This window comes from Bubalus bubalis, chromosome 12 (genome assembly GCF_019923935.1).
Source record: "Bubalus bubalis isolate 160015118507 breed Murrah chromosome 12, NDDB_SH_1, whole genome shotgun sequence".
In the NCBI taxonomy this organism is placed as follows: domain Eukaryota; kingdom Metazoa; phylum Chordata; class Mammalia; order Artiodactyla; family Bovidae; genus Bubalus; species Bubalus bubalis.
In genome coordinates this window covers 46007105-46026135 of record NC_059168.1, presented here as the reverse complement: position 1 = coordinate 46026135, position 19031 = coordinate 46007105, and the positions used below count along the sequence as shown (strand labels likewise).

Here is a 19031-nt window from a genome sequence, read left to right as displayed (position 1 = left end):
CCCCTCCAACTCTAACCATCTACAATTCTGCTTTGAGGACTTTTCCCTCCCTCCCCCACCAAATACTTTTAGAAATTTAAATATCTTGCTCTTTCCCCCTTTTTCTAAGACCACACGTTTAAAATTGTTAACAGCAAAAGCAATAAATAAATGAATCAAGTCAGAAACTCCTGGAATCTCTAGGAATTTTTCCTGGAAACACTATATTCAAGTATATAATTTGTCATTATTTGGACCGGTATAGGTTGAATGAACTTACATACAAAACAGAATTCTTGTAAATTCTGAGTGACGCAATCGCAATCGTGGCCACGCCCACTCCGGAGCAGACAAAAGGCGAAGTAGCCTGACTCAGTTCAAGCCTCCACGCGAAGACGAGGGAGCCAGTCATCTCATTGTTGCTAGCTCGGTTCAGCAAAGGTATCGTCCTTATCACATGTTTGGCTCTTATAGTATTTTTTGCTTTTCCTCCTTGGCTGTGATCTCTCAAATTGCCCTCCCTGAAGTTTAAGCCTCTTCCTTCCTTTGCCGTCCCTCTCTGGTTTGGCGGGTGAATTAGAATCATAGTCAGATTTCAGAAAATAATTCTCTCTCTGCTGGAGGGAAATTGAGCAACAGAGGAACTGGTTTCCTGTGAGAGCAGGAGATTACAGCCAAGCCTTCCTTTGGGGGTACTCTCTGCTATCAAAAACTATTCAGAGAAAACTGGGAATTTCTAACTCTTTCTCTCTCTTGCAACTGTATAAATTAAATATTTCATGCTTGTTGAGGTTTTTTACTTATTCAAATTTTCATCAAATGCCTACCAAATGCAATGCATTCGGTTGGATGCCTAAGAGATACTGAGATTCTAACAGAAGTTTACAGTCTAGCAGAGGAGGCAAATACAAATGCAGATCATTCAAAGGGAGTGAAAAGAAGAATGCTGGGTGTGAGCTCAGTCATTAAGTGTCTTAGAAGGGAGGTGGTTCCCCTTGCAGGTGTCTTATTCACACAATGGCCAGACTGACAGCTACTGGTGTTTTCTGTTGCAGAAGTGAAGATGGCCAAAGTCCCTGACCTCTTTGAAGACCTGAAGAACTGTTACAGGTAGGAAAGAGATTCTGTCTCTTGTGACTTAATGAGGGAAGCAAGGCACATTAGAATCCAGCTAGGAGGGATTTGCCAGGGAGTCCAGTGGCTAAGACTGTGTGCTCCCAATGCAGGGGACCCAGGATTCCATCCCCTGGTCAGGGAACTAGATCCCACATGCTGCAATTAAGACCTGGCTGAGCCAAGTAAATAAAATAAATATTTTTTAAAAAGAAAGAAAGAATTCAGCTAGGATTACAGTAACTATCAATGGGGCAAGACCAGCAGAGGCTGTAGAGATGTGTTCTATCTCTGAAGTCAGGGCAGATTCAGAGAAGACTCAGGGAAATTAAGCATCTAGTAGGTAAACTAAGGTGAAATTGTTGACAGGGAGATGGCCATTTTAGAAACATTACTTTTAAGGTCTCCTGACTCCTAGCAGTTCTCAACATCTACTTAGACCCAGCTTCATTCAAATTCACATGCCCTGCTACAGTAATAGATTGTCAGAAAGAGAAACCTTTCTTAGGAAAACTTCTTGTTCTCAATCTGGAATGGGAAATGGCTTCACAGCAATTTGAGCATGTGAAACCTATGCAGTCAGTCTCATTCAGATGCAAAAGAAAGATAATAAATAAAAAGTTTAACTTGTAGAATACCTTAAACAGATGCAGTGTTCCACATTACCTACACACTAACACAAAGTAGACAATGGAAATGTTGCCTGCATGTTTTGCAAAGTATAAATGATTAAATCTGTTTTAGTGAATACATGAAAGCAAAGTGTAACAAATAACCTATTTGATTCAAATTCAGATGAAGTGCTTCAAAAGGATTTCTCTCTTAAGTTTAAATTTTTTCCCTGAAATTCAATTACCACTCTTCAATCCGTTAGCCAAGCCTCATTTATTTGTTTGTTTTGGTTAAGGGGGAGCTAATTTTAAAAAATTTTTAATTGAAGTATAGCTGGCTTACAAAGTTGTGTTAGTTTCAGGTGTACAGCAAAGTGATTCAGTTATATATGTATATATGTATTTCAGATTATATTCCATTATAGGTTACAGTACCTGTGCTATACAGTAAATTGGCCAAGCCTCATTTTTACAAGTAAAGTTCAAGGCCTGGCCTGATGATTACTAATTTCAGATTATCAGGTACAAATTACTGTATGGATGTGTATGCATAGAAGTCCTTAATTTTCAAAGATGACAATAATGGCTATATATGTGTGTTACCCAAAGCTAGTTTGGTTATTAAAATATGTTGCCCAGTGAATGTAGTGATATAACAAACAGAATTAAATTCTCATCATCTTGTTTAACAGTGAAAATGAAGACTACAGTTCTGAAATTGACCACCTCTCTCTCAATCAGGTAAGCAAATCACTGTAATTCTTAGGAGATTGCTATCCTTACACAGTATTTTCTCTACTAGAACAGCAACAGCTTGAATCTTAGATGCGTTTGTTTTGCCTTCACTAGAAGTCCAGAGAGATTCATTTCTTCATGATAAGTGAGGCCAGCTCCTTCTCTAGACTAACAGCTGATGGCACCCTTCATCTCAGTGGATTTTCCCAGAACAGAGCAGAACGAACCTGAAACTCCAAGAATGAAATCTCCTGGGTCAGCCTTCCCTCAGAAAGTTGCTTATGCCCTCCCGGGCCAGCCCCCTTGGGCTACTTCCCCAGGGGTCTTAAATGATATGTTGTGGATATCCTCTCTAACATCCGCTCCAGAGATTAGAGATCGCTTTCTAGATCTAATAGTCCGTGAAGCTGAGGTGGAGGAAGCAGGCCAACTGAAAGTAAAAAATCTGCAGTCATTCAGATGCTGTGTTATTTCGCTAAGAGACCACAAAACAGTATAGGTCCTGCTTTGTGTGTCTTTGATAGTGACTCTAAAAGTTGTATCTGTATCTAAAGGAGTATTCCTAAAATATTTGAGCCTTGTCAAGTAGACGTTTAACCTTCTGGGAAGAACTAACAGGAAGGCTAAGTCACTCACTAGCATCACTTGAAGACCTGTCTCATCACAACATCTCTCTTTTTTTTTTTTTACTGAAGTGTAGTTGATTTACAATTCCATGTTAGCTGCAGGAGTAGAGCACAGTGATAACATTTTTTTCTGATGGTTTTCTAATATAGGTTATTACAAGATACTGAATATAATTTCCTGTGTTATATAGTAAATCTTTGTTGCTTATCTATTTTACGCGTAGTAGTTTGAATTTACTAATCTCATATCCCTAATTCATCCCTCCTCACCTTCCCTCTCCCCTTTGGTAACCATTAAGTTTGTTTTCTATGTCTGTGAGTCTATTGCTGATCTGTATATGGGTTCATTTGTATTTTCAAGTTATTTTTTAAATAATTTTATTTATTTATGTTTGACTGTTCTGGGTCACTGCTGCGCAGGCTTTTTTCTAGTTGCGGCGAGCAGTGGCGACTCTTTGTTGCGGTGCTCGGGCTTCTCCATGGGGTGGCTTCTCTTGCTGCAGAGCATGGGCCCTAGAGCGCAAGGGCTTCAATAGCCGTGGCGTGTGAGCTCAGTAGTTGTGGTTCCCGGGCGCTAGAGCACAGGCTCAACAGTTGTGGTGTAGGGGCTTAATTGCTCCACAGAGCTTCCTGTGGAAGTGAGCCTTGTTAGGGGGATTCTTTACCACTGAGCCACCAGGGAAGCCATGTATTATTTTTTAGATTCTACATGTAAGTGATATCATACAGTATTTGTCTTTCTCTGACTTACTTCACTAAGTATAACAAGGTCTCATTTTTGAGTCTGAAGAGGGATGACAAAAAACCTTGCCAAGATCACATCCTTTGAGGGAAATCCTAAAAGGAGAGGTGGGAGGAAAGGGGGAAAGGGGAGGGATACAGAGGAAAGGGGGAAGGAGAGGGGGGGAGGGAAAGTCCAATAAAACGTGGATCGCCAAGGCCAAAATGGCCACTCTTCTCTCTAAGACTGTTGAATAAAACTCCTACTGTAAAGGAGTCTTGTTCACTGGCCTCTCTGTTTCTATTTTCCTTCATCGCAGAAGTCCTTCTATGATGCAAGCTATGAGCCACTTCGTGAGAACCAGATGGATAAGTTTATGTCCCTGGATACCTCGGAAACCTCTAAGACATCCAGGCTTAGCTTCAAGGAGAATGTGGTGATGGTGGCAGCCAGTGGGAAGATTCTGAAGAAGAGACGGTTGAGTTTAAATCAGTTCATCACCGATGACGACCTAGAAGCCATTGCCAATAATACAGAAGAAGGTAAGGGGTCAAACACAATAATATCCTTGTTTTCTGTTTTCAAGAAAATGCAGACAGCAGAGTACAGGGGAAAATAAAACCTAAAATCAGAGTAACAAGAGAGCAACCACCCATTTGTCTGATAATTATAAGAAATAAAATTAATTTTTATCCTGCAAAGGGCAGAGAGCAGTAGGTGCTTGAGCTTTGCATATGTGCTCCAGGCTTACTTGGTGGCCATATGATTAAGTCATGTGACTTCTAGCCTATTGGCAGAAAGTAATTATATACCGTTAGTGAGTGACCTCTTAAAGTTATGCTATTCCACATACTAGTTATGTCTTGGGCAAGTTACTTAACCTTTCTGTGCTTCGGTCTCCTCTACTGTAAATGGAGTTAATCTAAGCCCCTACTTGTTGTGAAGATTACATGAGTCAACACTTGCTAGCTTCTGAACTAAAATAATGCCTGGCACATAGAAAATACCTAATAAATGTTCGCTATTATTGTTATTATTACTTTTGCTAATACTACAAACACTACTAACTTATTAATGATTGCATTGTCTCTAACCTTCAAACAACCCTGCATTCTCATTTTATATGTGAGGAAACTAAGCTCAGTGAGATAGCGACTTGCCCAAAATCTCACAGTGTGTAAGGGTAGAGCATCAAATCATATCACTTCTACCTGACTATAGATGATGTCATGAGTTTTATCCCATGCTTTTTCTGTACAAGCCTCTTCGTGAATTATAAATCTAATATTTTTAAAGCAACAGTTGATCACACGTGTTCACCTAGAAAATTAGAAAATACAAGAAAAAAAATTAAAATTACTCACACCACCCCACAGAGTTTACCACTGCTAGCACTACATTACTTTCCTTACAGTCTTTTCTGTAATAAATCTTGATTTCTGCCATCATATATTTCCTCAGTGATAAAAGATTCCTGGAAGTAAAATTATTCAGAGCCATGAAGATTTGTAAAGCTTTGAAACATACCACCGTTCAGAAAGGTGGTAGATAGAAAAAAAAAAAAACTTTTAAAAACTTTTTTAAAGCAAAAAGATGGCAGACATTTATACTGGCACCTCAGTGACATATAAAATTTTTAGTGGATTCTTTTCTCAGGGTGCATTCATTTGAAAATGTAGTTGAAGAATACAAGGAGTCTTCCCAGTTACTTCCAAACCTTCAAACAACCAAAAAAGTTGTACATGTGATCTCTTAAAAAAAAAAAACCTCCATTGCCTGAAGAATCAAAGTTTTTAGAGATAAGTAACCACAGGGGAGCCTGGTGGGCTTCCATCTCTGGGGTCACACAGAGTCGGACACGACTGAAGTGACTTAGCAGCAGCAGCAGCAGCAACCACAGGGGTAATCCTGGAATCAATTCCACTGGTAGGGTGATTTCACTTCTGTGTCAATTTCCTCACCTCCCTTGGGATATTCTTCAGGTGCCTTCAATAACTACTTTGTATGCTTGTATTAGAGCAGATACATCATCTGTGTTTGTACTTGGACATTAATCTAAGCTTGTAATAATGGTTTTAGAAATCATCAAGCCCAGATCAGCACATTACAGCTTCCAGAGTAACGTGAAATACAACTTTATGAGAGTCATCCACCAGGAATGCATCCTGAACGACGCCCTCAATCAAAGTATAATTCGAGATATGTCAGGTCCATACCTGACGGCTGCTACATTAAATAATCTGGAGGAGGCAGGTAAATGGACAATTCTTTCATCTCCCCATCTTTAAAAAAAAAAAATGATTTTTTTTTTTTAATTTATTTATTTTTGGCTGTGCTGGGTCTTCATTGCTGCAAGAGCTTTTCTCTAGTTGTGGGGAGCAGGGCCTACTCTCTAGTTGCAGTGCTCTGGCTTCTCATTATGGTAGCTTCTCTTGTTGGAGAGCATGGGGTTATAGGTGACTCAGCCTTCAGCAGTCGCAGCACAAGGGCTCAATAGTTGTGGTTCCTGGGCTCTCAAGCAGTGGCTAAATAGTTGTCCACCACATGTGAGATCTTCCCGGACCAGGGATCGAACCCTTGTCTCTCGCATTCACAGGCAGATTCTTTTACCATTGAGCCACCAGGGAAGCCCTCTTCTCACCTTTTTATTTCTACATTTCTTTTAAGCTTTCTGCTTTTAAAGAATAAACCTTTCTAGATTCCTGGCTTTGCGCATGAAGCACATCACCCCTGGTTTAAAAAAACTTCTGGGTTAAGCCAGAAACTTCAGCCAAATCTGAAAGCTTTAACAGTGTCCTAGCTCTGAAAGCACTAAGTGCAGTAAAAAGCTTTCTGAGGTATTATCTCCCTTGGTTCTCTGAGACACTCTTATCCTCAGATTTTAAAGGTAAGGAAACTGAGTCTCAGAAATATATAATGACTTACCCAAATTTACTCAGAAGCCAATGAGAAGCCTGCTGATCAAACTTCCTAATAACACCACACTAGAAAGAATCCTTATCTTTGATAACATAATTGTGAGGCAAAGCACCCAATAATTTTAAAGGGAAAAAAAAAACAACAAAAAAACAGGAAGATTTGCATGTGTTCTGAAGAATGAAATTTAGGATCCAAGAAATTTTGTTACGCCGAGCCAGCTTCCATGTTGCACATATTTTTAGCTTAAGGACATGTCATCAGTAAACAAAATGATTTCCAGAGATCAAAAGAGGTAACTCTGTACTAACAAGCAGGGCTGTTTCTGATTGGATATATTTCAGCTAACATGCTTTCTACTCTATGACATTCACAAATTATCTTGTGTTCTACAAAATAAATTGTTTTCCTACTTGATATTATTTCACATAATTTTCCCATATATGGACAGAGTATATGTTATTTGCCATTTTTAATGGCGCTAGGATATTCAGTCATGTTGCTATGCAGGTGTCCAGGGTTTCCTCTAAATAATTCAGTTGCACATGTCTTTGTATAAATTATTTCTTTTCCTATGAGGGTATTTCTTTGGAGCATATTCCAAATGCTGGATTTCTAGGCATAAATAATTTTACAGCTCTTATTAAGCATTGTTCTCTAAGGAAAGCTGAACTGCTTTTCACTATTCTTAGCAACATATGAATGGATCAGCTTCCCTAAATCTCCCCATTTTACTCATGACTTTACAAATTCCAGGGTCTTATCCCATTAACATAATTATAAGAGATTCAATAATACTCCACCCGCAAGCATTTGTTCAACATAGAAAATTCTGAAGTCATTAGGTATTTACTTGCCTAGTAAATATGGCAGACATTGTGAGGGATACAAAGATATATCAATATAAATTCCATTTCTGAGCTTCAGGTACTTACATCATAGTTGGGGACATAACTACACACACACACACACACACACAGCATCTTCATGAACACTTGATTTTATACAAATACAATGGATTTACTTTCTTTTTTGGCTTTTCTCTTTGCCAGTGAAATTTGACATGGTTGCTTATGTATCAGAAGAGGATTCTCAGCTTCCTGTGACTCTAAGAATCTCAAAAACTCAACTGTTTGTGAGTGCTCAAAATGAAGACGAACCTGTCTTGCTAAAGGTCAGTTGTTCCCAGTCTCCAATTTACCTTCATTTACAGCCCATGCATTTGTAGATGATCCCAAGAGGCAGACACCCATAGCAGGATGACCCAGTTCTTTCCTTCCTACCACAGTTTCACCTGCCTATCTACCTTCCCATCCTACTTCTGACCCACTATCCCCAGAGTCAGTTCTAGGCAGGATCTGTGAGACAGCAAGATGGAGCAAGATGGCAGTGGCAAAGTTCATAAAAGGGAAATTGCCTTCTTCTTGCTCTTTTCCCTGCCTGATCCTTATTCACCTCCCATTCCTGGGCATCTATTTATTCCATCCCTCTTTGAGCTTTACTGACACTTATCTGACGTACGTGACAGTAGGCGTTAGGACGATGGAGACTGCCTCTAAGAAACTCAGTAAGCCACTGAGATTAGGGAGGATGAATCACCTGTCGAAGGGTACAAAGCAAAAAGCTGTGAGCCAAGCCCCAAACCCTGGCCTTCTGACTCCACCTCCTCCCTCTCTTCATTGGTGCCAGCTTTCTGTGTCATCAGCCTCATCTCCACTACCACCTTCCCGTCCGAACATAAAGACATAAACACATGCCCACTACAGCCAAATGTTTCTCCACTGACTAGTAGATGACTCTTATTTACTAAATGTATAATTCACCACCCAGTCCCTCCCTAACTAGGATTTATGTGGGTGCATGTGTTTCTTTCCTGGATCAAGTGAGATGAAAGTGATGTCTACAGAGTAGGGCAGTAGCTTCAATCGTGAATTCATTCAACAAACGTTGTTTATTGAGAGCCTTCTGGTTTTCAAGCAGAGTGTCAAACAGCTCAGTAGACAGTAGAGAGCCAAAGTCTTATAGAACTCAATCTTCCAAGGGACACAGACAGTAGATGAGCCAAATGACCAGCAAAAAAAGGGCAAGATGCTGTAAAGCCAATGACCAGTGTGCTGAGATAGAGAAAATAGGACTGTACTGTTTAGACAGAGCTCCCTGTGAGATGAGAGCTGTCAATAGAAAGGAGTATGCCATCAAAGGGGTGATGGGGCGAGCATTCCAAATAGAGGGGTCTGAGTGTACCTAGCCCTAGACCTTCAAGAGGTTACAGGCGAGTTTTAAAGATCAGAAGGAACACCCAAGGATCTGGAAGCTAGGGTACCCTGCGAAAGAGGAACGATAAGTAGAGGAAAGGAATTCAAACTGAGAAGTGTCCTGTTTTTGTATATTTTTTCTAACTTGGAGAATAGAATAGGAAGGAGGCAATAGAGTCCAATTAGGATGCTGTAATAACAGTTGGGGTGAGTGAGGAGAATTGTGAGACAAGTGAAAAGAAGGAGACAGAATCTGGTTATATTTTGGAAATTGAACCAACAGAAGGAAGAGGGGAGATTCCATTTACTGAGATAGGGGGGAAAAAACAGGAGAAAAATAGGTTTGGAAAATAAAATCCTTGTTGACATTGAAAACCCCAGGGAAACCTCAAAAGGATGTTTAGTTCTTTTAGATTAAAAGAACAGAGAAGCATCTCAAGTTAGAATTTGAATTTTGTTTTTCCATGAAAGCACTTTTAGACTTTTCTCATACTCACAAGAGGCGTATGATCTAAAGAGATTACAACTGTCAAAAAATTGTCTTGAAAGGATTGCCTTTCAAAGGATTGCATATCAAAGGACTGCTGATATGCCTGGGAAGTTGTGTGTTGAGGTGGGTTTTTGTTTTTTTTTTACTTTCAATTGTTGACTTAAATACAGAGATAAACACACCTGAATTCTAAATTATTTTCCCAAAGTATGCTTTGGACATTTAGAGGTCAAAAGGTTTTCAGGGCTTAGAGTCATCAGTGCTCAGATTTGAGCACTAATTTGATAATGCTTTATGCCCGTGTTAGAGGCGATGTTTCACCCTACCTGCCAGGATACAACGAGACACTAGTGTACTTGGCAATCTTCATGATGAAATTGGATTTCTCTCCACTTAACTAAGGAAATTAATTATTATGAATAGATGGGGCCATACATCTAATAGGCATGTAATGAACACTTTGGGAATGAACAAATGAAGAACTTGTATCATCATGTTACATAGTCATAGTCCTAAAGTGCTGTGTTTCTCACGAAGGCCAAATGCCAAAGGATTGAGGTCACTTCTTTTTTTAGCATCTTCTTGTTCTCTAACAGATCTTTGTTCTCTGTATCCTAGGAGATGCCCGAGACACCCAAAATCATCAAAGATGAGACCAACCTCCTCTTCTTCTGGGAAAAGCATGGCTCTATGGACTACTTCAAATCAGTTGCCCATCCAAAGTTGTTTATTGCCACAAAGCAAGAAAAATTGGTGCACATGGCAAGTGGGCCGCCCTCGGTCACTGACTTTCAGATATTGGAAAAATAGCCTTGACTGTGCACTCTACTTACTTGTAAAGTGGCGACCATCCGTATGTACTATGTACATGAAGGAGTCGAGCCCTTCACTGTTAGTCACTCGCTGAGCATGTGCTGAGCCTTTGTAATTCTAAATGAATGTTTACTCTCTTTGTAAGAGAGAACACAAAGTCCAACACTAACATATAATGTTGCTTGTCATTTAAAGAACACCCTATACTTTGCAAACTACCAATCAATTTAATTATTATTCTGCACAATAATCTTGGGAGGACTGAGGCTACTATCTGTGGCTACAAAAGGTTCTTTCCATATTATAGATGAGTAAACTAAGGCATAAGAATACTAATACCCATGACAGCAGTTGGAATAAGCCGTGGACACACAATTTCATTCCAACTGCTCAGCTTCTACTTTTAAGCCACTGATGGACCCTTTATCAAATACTATAAGTTTCTGGGGTCTCAGTTTGCTGCTGCTGCTGCTGCTAAGTCACTTCAGTCGTGTCCGACTCTGTGCGACCCCAGAGACGGCAGCGCAGCAGGCTCCCCCGTCCCTGGGATTCTCCAGGCAAGAACACTGGAGTGGGTTGCCATTTCCTTCTCCAATGCATGAAGTGAAAAGTGAAAGGGAAGTCGCTCAGTCGTGTCCGACTTTTAACGACCCCATGGACTGCAGCCTACCAGGCTCCTCTGTCCGTGGGATTTTCCAGGCAAGAGTACTGGAGTGGGGTGCCATTGCCTTCTCTGGGGTCTCAGTTTGACCATCTTCAAAATCAAGGTAATGATGACTATAGCCCTCCTACCTCAACAGTATTTTATGCCAATGAGTTCATTTAAGTAAAATTTTTCTTGAAGCTGAGCCTCAAGAAGAATGCAAAGCATGAAATGTTATTTTAAGTTATTATTTATATGCATATATATTTATAAGCATTATTTCTAAGATATTATTATTTATAACATATTATTATATTTATGGCAATTCCTTGCAATCTCTGAGTATGAACAGGTATCTTCAATAATAGTAGTCAGTGTTTTCCAGGCTGAGTGAGTCCGAGGTACTAACGCACTTTGGTTCAAAGTGCCTTTTCCATTGTCATGAACTTCTGTGTTATGTGATTATGATAATAAATTTATATTAATTGCCTTGTTTGTCTGAGATGGTAATTGGCCAAAATCTTTCACTCCTCTGCCTTTAAACTTGATTTGGCATTCTTGTGTTATTCAATTTCATCTGCTATCAAATCCTACTAGCTAAAATGGGATAAACTTAACTTTGGCAACCATGAAACAAGCATTATCTAAACTTTTGTTTCTGGAACATAAGCAATGTTCCGTCTAGGTTCTAAAAGTTATGATCCAATCATAGTGTTACTTTACCATCAATAATGAGAACTGACACATTATCAATCATAATTGAATAAAGCTTAAAAAAAATAAATCTGGCACATTTTAACCATTAGTTTACTTCATGGTATAATTAGGAACAGATGATAAGAATTCATAAAAATAACTATAATTAGTATTACTTTACAAAACTAAACCCAGATTTTATGCTTTTTCTCTCCTCTTTGTTAGCTTGTCAGTATGCATAAATAGCATTAGGAATGATAATATTCCCTGGTTCATTTAAAACTTGTATTAAACACAGCATGTGTGTTCATGTGTTTATACAAATTCACACATTAAGAACCATATTAAAGACTAATGAATCCTTTTGAAAAGCATGCATACAAAGTATGTTGAGTTGGAAAAAGTTGACACCAAGAGATCTTGGAATTAGATGTGGGAATTAATGGGGAAGGAGTAGTTCAAGATGATTCGCAGTTTCCCGCTATTGGAGAGTGGATGAGCTCAGTTCAGTTCAGTTGCTCAGTCATGTCCGACTCTTTGCAACCCCATGGACTGCAGCACACCAGGCTTCCCTGTCCATCACTAACTCCCGGAGTTTACTTAAACTCATGTCCATTGAGTTGGTGATGCCATCCAACCATCTCATCCTCTATCGTCCCCTTCTCCTCCTGCCTTCAATCTTTCTCAGCATCAGGGTCTTTTCAGATGAGTCACCTCTTCGCATCAGGTGGCCAAAGTATTGGAGTTTCAGCTTCAACATCAGTCCTTCCAGTGAATATTCAGGACTGATTTCCTTTAGGATGGACTGGTTGGATCTCCTTGCAGTCCAAGGGACTCTCAAGAGTCTTCTCCAATACCGCAGTTCAAAAGCATCAATTCTTCAGCACTCAGCTTTCTTCACAGTCCAACTCTCACATCCATATATGACAACTGGAAAAACCAAAGCTTTGACTAGATGGAACTTTGTTGGCAAAGTAATGTCTCTGCTTTATAATATGCTGTCTAGGTTGGTCAGAACTTTTCTTCCAAGGAGCAAGCGTCTTTTAATTTCATGGCTGCAGTCACCATCTGCAGTGATTTTGGAGCCCAAAAAAATAAAGTCTCTCACTGTTTCCACTGTTTCCCCATCTATTTGCCATGAAGTGATGGGACCAGATGCAATGATCTTAGTCTTCTGAGTGTTGAGCTTTAAGCCAACTTTTTCATTCTCGTCTTTCACTTTCGTCAAGAGGCTCTTAGTTCTTCACTTTCTGCCATAAGGGTGGTGTCATCTGCATATCTGAGGTTATTGATATTTCTCCCAGCGATCTTGATTCCAGCTTGTGCTTCATCCAGCCCAGCATTTCTCATGATGTACTCTGCATATAAGTTAAATAAGCAGGGTGACAATATACAGGCTTGACATACTCCTTTCCTGATTTGGAACAGTCTGTTCCACGTCCAGTTCTAACTGTTGCTTCCTGACCTGCATACAGATTTCTCAGGAGACAGGTCAGGTAGTCTGGTATTCCCATCTCTTTAAGAATTTTCCACAGTTTGTTGTGATCCACACAGTCAAAGGTTTTGGCATAGTCAATAAAGCAGAAGTAGATGTTTTTCTGGAACACTCTTGCTTTTTCAATGATCCAAGAGATGTTGGCAATTTGATCTCTGGTTCCTCTGCCTTTTCTAAATCCAGCTTGAACATCTGGAAGTTCACAGTTTACATACTGTTGAAGCCTGGCGTGGAGAATTTTGAGCACTACTTTGCTAGCATGTGAGATGAGTGCAATTGTGCAGTAGTTTGAGCATTCTTTGGCACTGCCTTTCTTTGGGATTGGAATGAAAACTGACCTTTTCCAGTCCTGTGGCCACTGCTGAGTTTTCCAAATTTACTGACATATTGATTGCAGCACTTTCACAGCATCATCTTTTAGGATTTGAACGAGCTCAACTGGAATTTCATCACCTTCACTAGCTTTGTTCGTAGTGATGCTTCCTAAGGCCCACTTGACTTCTCATTACAGGATGTCTGGCTCTAGGTAAGTGATCACACCATCCTGATTATCTTTTTTGTATGGTTCTTTTGTGTATTCTTGCCACCTCTTCTTAATATCTTCTGCTTCTGTTAGGTCCATACCATTTCTGTCCTTTATTGTGCCCATCTTTGCATGAAATATTCCCTTGGTATCTCTAATTTTCTTGAAGAGATCTCTAGTCTTTCCCATTCTATTGTTTTCCTCTATTTCTTTGCATTGATCACTGAGGAAGGCTTTCTTATCTCTCCTTGCTATTCTTTGGAACTCTGCACTCAAATGGGTATATCTTTCCTTTTCTCCTTTGCTTTTGGCTTCTCTTCTTTTCTCAGCTATTTGTAAGGCCTCCTCAGACAACCATTTTTTCCTTTTTGCATTTCTTTTTCTTGCGGATGGTCTTAATCACTCACTGCTTTCTGTACAGTGTCACGAACCTCTGTCCATAGTTCTTCAGGCACTCTGTCTATCAGATCTAATCCCTTAAATCTATTTCTCACTTCCACTGTTTAATCATAAGGGATTTGATTTAGGTCATACCTGAATAATCTGGTGGTTTTCCCTACTTTTTTCAATTTAAATCTGAATTTGGCAATAAGGAGTTCATGATCTGAGCCACAGTCAGCTCCCGGTCTTGTTTTTGCTGACTGTATAGAGCTTCTCCATCTTTGGCTGCAAAGAATATAATAAATCTGATTTCAGTACTGAGCATCTGATGATGTCCATGAGTAGAGTCTTTTCTTGTGTTGTTGGAAGAGAGTGTTTGCTATGACCAGTGCATTCTCTTAGCAAAACTCTATTAGCCTTTCCCTGCTTCATTCTGTACTCCAAGGCCAAATTTGCCTTTACTCCAGGTATCTCTTGACTTCCTACTTTTGCATTCCAGTCCCCTACAATGAAAAGGACATCTTTTTTGGGTGTTAGTTCTAGAAAGTCTTATAGGTCTTCATAGAAGCATTCAATTTCAGGTTCTTCAGCATTACTGGTCAGGGAATAGACTTGGATTACTGTGATATTGAATGGTTTGCCTTGGAAACAAACAGAGATCATTCTGTTGTTTTTGAGATTGCATCCAAGTACTGCATTTCAGACCCTTTTGTTGACTATGATGGCTACTCCATTTCTTCTAAGAGATTCTTGCACACAGTAGTATATAATGGGCATCTGAGTTAAAGTCACACAGTCCACTCCATTTTAGCTCGCTGATTCCTAAAATGTCAACATTCACTCTTGCCATATCCTATTTGACCACTTCCAATTTGCCTTGATTCATGGACCTAACATTCCAGGTTCCTATGCAATATTGCTCTTTATACCATCAGACTTTACTTCCATCACCAGTCACATCCACAGCTGGGTGTTGTTGTTGCTTTGGCTCCATCTCTTCATTCTTTCTGGGGTTGTTTCTCCACTGATCTCCAGTAGCATATTGGGCACCTACCGACCTGGGGAGTTTATCTTTCAGTGTCCTATCTTTTTGCCTTTTCATACAGTTCATGGGGTTCTCAAGGCAAGAATACTGAAGTGATTTGCCATTCCCTTCTCCAGTGAACCACATTTTGTCAGAGCTCTCCACCATGAGCCGTCCATCTTGGGTGGCCCTACACAGCATGGCTAATAGTTTCATTGAGTTAGACAAGGATATGGTCCATGTGATTAGATTGGTTAGTTTTCTGTGACTGTGGTTTTCAGTCTGTCTTCCATCTGATGGAGAAGGATAAAAGGCTTATGGAAGCTTGCTGATGGTGGAGACTTACTGAGGGGGAAACTGGGTTTTGTCCTGATGGGGAGGGCCATGCTCAGTAAATCTCTAATCCAATTTTCTGTTGATGGCTGGGGCTGTGTTCCCTTCCTTTTATCCACCTGGGGCCAAACTATGGTGGAGGTAATGAAGATAATGGTGACCTCCTTCAAAAGGTCCCATGCACACATTGCTACACTGGAGTGGCAGCTGAGCAGCACCGGAGCAGTGGCTGCAGGGCGCTGGAGCGACTTTGAGGAAATATCCCATGTCCAAGCACAAAGAAGCTCCAGCAAGACTGTAGGAAGGGCAAAGTCACATTTAGAATCAAATCTCACACCCACCAGAGATGCTTAGTTCAGTTCAGTTGCTCAGTCGTGTCCAACTCTTTGCGACCCGATGAATTGCAGCACCCCAGGCCTCCCTGTCCATCATCAACTCCCAGAGTTCACCCAAATTCATGTCCATCGAGTCAGTGATGCCATCCAGCCATTTCATTCTCTGTCATCCCCTTCTCCTCCTGTCCCCAATCTCTCCCAGCATCAGACTTTTCCAATGAGTCAACTCGTCACATGAGGTGGCCAAAGTACTGGAGTTTCAGCTTTAGCATCATTCCTTCCAATGAACACCCAGGACTGATCTCCTTTAGAATGGACTGGTTGGATCTCCTTGCAGTCCAAGGGACTCTCAAGAGTCTTCTCCAATACCACAGTTCAAAATCATCAATTCTTCAGAGCTCAGCTTTCTTTACAGTCCAACTCTCACATCCATACATGACCACTGGAAAAACCATAGCCTTGACTAGACAGACCTTTGTTGGCAAAGTAATGTCTCTGCTTTTCAATATGCTATCTAGGTTGGTCATAACTTTCCTTCCAAGGAGTAAGTGTCTTTTAATTTCATGGCTGCAATCACCATCTGCAGTGATTTTGGAGCCCCCAAAAATAAAGTCTGACACTGTTTCCACTGTTTCCCTATCTATTTGCCATGAAGTGATGGGACCAGATGCCATGATCTTAGTTTTCTGAATGTTCAGCTTTAAGCCAACTTTTTCAGTCTCCACTTTCACTTTCTTTTTTTTTTTAATTTTATTTTTAAACTTTACATAATTGTATTAGTTTTGCCAAATATCAAAATGAATCGGCCACAGGTATACATGTGTTCCCCCATCCACTTTCACTTTCATCAAGAGGCTTTTTAGTTCCTCTTCACTATCTGCCATAAGGGTGGTGTCATCTGCATATCTGAGGTTATTGATATTTCTCCCAGCAATCTGGATTCCAGCTTGTGCTTCATCCAGCCCAGCGTTTCTCATGATGTACTCTGTGTATAAGTTAAATAAGCAGGGTGACAATATACAGCCTTGACGTACTCCTTTTCCTCTTTGGAACCAGTCTGTTGTTCCATGCCCATTTCTAATTGTTGCTTCCTGACCTGCATATAGGTTTCTCAAGAGGCCCTCAGGTGGTCTGGTATTCCCATCTCATTCAGCATTTTCCACAGTTTATTGTGATCCACACAGTCAAAGGCTTTGGCATAGTCTATAAAGCAGAAATACATGTTTTTCTGGAACTCTCTTGCGTTTTCGATGATCCAGCAGATGTTGGCAATTTGATCTCTGGTTCCTCTGCCTTTTCTAAAACCAGCTTGAACATCTGGAAGTTCACAGTTCACGTATTGCTGAAGCCTGGCTTGGAGAATTTTGAGCATTACTTTACTAGCGTGTGAGATGAGTGCAGTTGTGTGGTAGTTTGACCGTTCTTTGGCATTGCCTTTCTTTGGGATTGGAATGAAAACTGACACTGGCTGTGATGGACCATGCGGCAGAAGCACACCAGCTGCGACGGACCTCGCAGAAGCGTGGCCGAGAGGAACTACCCCATGTCCAAGAGATGCTCAGAGGGCTCAAAAAAACCTTGTGCACACCAGGACCCAGAGACCCCACAGAGACTGAGATAGAACTGTGTTTGAGTGTCTCCTGCAGAGGTACGGGTCAGCAGTGGACTACAACAGGGCAGGGGCTCTGGGTAAAGCAGACCTGGGTATGGCATAAGCCCTCTTGGAATAGGTTGCCATTAACCCCACAATAGAGACACCAGAACTTACACAGGACTGGAGAAGATTCTTAGAGGGCACAAACAGAACCTTGTGTGCACCAGGACCCAGGAGAAAGGAGCTGTGACCCAAAAGAGACTGACCCAGACTTGCCCATGTGTATTCAGGAGTCTCTTACAGAGGCATGGGTCGGCGGTGGCCTGATGCAGGGTTGTGAGCACTGAGTGTAGTGGGTGAGCAGTGGTGTCTTAATCAGTATTTTTGGTGGAAATACTTCGCAGGTGGCTTAGTGGTAAAGAATCCACCTGCCAATCTGGGAGATGCAGGACACATGAATTCAATCCCTGGATGGGGAAGATCCCCAGGAGGAAGAAATAGAAACCCACTCCAGCATTCTTGCCTGGAGAATCCCATGGACAGAGGAGCCTGGCAGGCTGCAATTCATGGGGTCATAAGGGTTGGACACCAGTGAACAACTGAGCACGCATGGAGTGCTAAGCTCCAGGATAAAACATAATGAGTACCATTTTAGATACATGATTTTAGCTAATGGCAGGACACCCAGGTAAAATGAGCAGATGATGATGTGTCTGGAACTCAAGAGAAGTTAGAACTAGATACAGATTTGGAAGATGTCAGTAGGTTTATAGTAGGTAAAATCTTAAAAGTGACATCAGAGAGAGAAGAATATGATGAACACTGTTAGTAGTCCACACAATCACCATCTCCCCTTCTTCCTTACTGACAGGATGCTAACTTCATTCAGAAGGAAATATGTCTCTTTTTTTATAAAGAGAAGTTTTAACACAATTTTTTTTAATTGTAGAAACTAATGCAAGGAAAATACTGCCTGCAGTTGATAATTTGTTCATTAAACTTTGAAACAACTTCAGTATAAAGAATTACATAAATTGCAGTTTGAGGTCTGCAACCACAGCAAGCCTCCGCATTCAAGTCAAGTGAAGAAAAATGCTCTATAAAGAGGGGAGAAAGAAAGTTGGGGGAAGGGGATTGTAATAAACTGAGTCCCTGGCTTTTCATTGGCAAGTCTTTGTTAGGGAAAAGGAGTCTTTCTTCTTATTATGGGGCTTGCTATGTTCACAGTATTCTTGCCTGGAGAATTCCATGGACAGAGGAGCTTGGCAGGCTACAGTTCATGGAGTCGCAAAGAGTCAGACTAACTGAGCAACTTTCACTTATTTACTTATGGTCACAGGATATGACATCTCCCCCTGCTGGTCTCCCTAATCTACTGGGGTTCCTATTTATTAATTTTTCACTTCAGTTCAGTCACTTAGTCATGTCCGACTCTTTGAGACCCCATGAATTGCAGCACGCCAGGCCTCCCTGTCCATCACCATCTCCCGGAGTTTACTCAAACTCATGTCCATCGAGTCGATGATGCCATCCAGCCATCTCATCCTCTGTCATCCCCTTCTCCTCCTGCCCCCAATCCCTCCCAGCATCAGGGTCTTTTCCAATGAGTCAACTCTTCGCATGAGGTGGCCAAAGTATTGGAGTTCAGCTTTAGCATCAGTCTGATCTCCTTTAGAATGGACTGGCTGGATCTCGTTGCAGTCCAAGGGACTCTGAAGAGTCTTCTCCAACACCACAGTTCAAAAGCA

At 40.8% G+C, this 19031-nt stretch overlaps 1 protein-coding gene across 2 annotated transcripts; it reads left to right on the top strand.

Annotated features, from left to right (window-relative positions):
* Positions 1–314: 314 nt before the first annotated feature.
* IL1A (interleukin 1 alpha) lies at positions 315–10817 on the top strand. Of its 2 annotated transcripts, XM_006055989.3 has the most exons (7): positions 315–420; positions 1035–1089; positions 2396–2444; positions 4105–4327; positions 5865–6038; positions 7754–7875; positions 10065–10817. In XM_006055989.3, exons 2-7 carry the CDS (start codon positions 1043–1045, stop codon positions 10254–10256), a joined length of 807 nt encoding a protein of 268 aa, XP_006056051.1. In that variant the 5' UTR covers positions 315–420; positions 1035–1042; the 3' UTR covers positions 10257–10817.
* The last annotated feature ends 8214 nt before the right edge of the window (positions 10818–19031 follow it).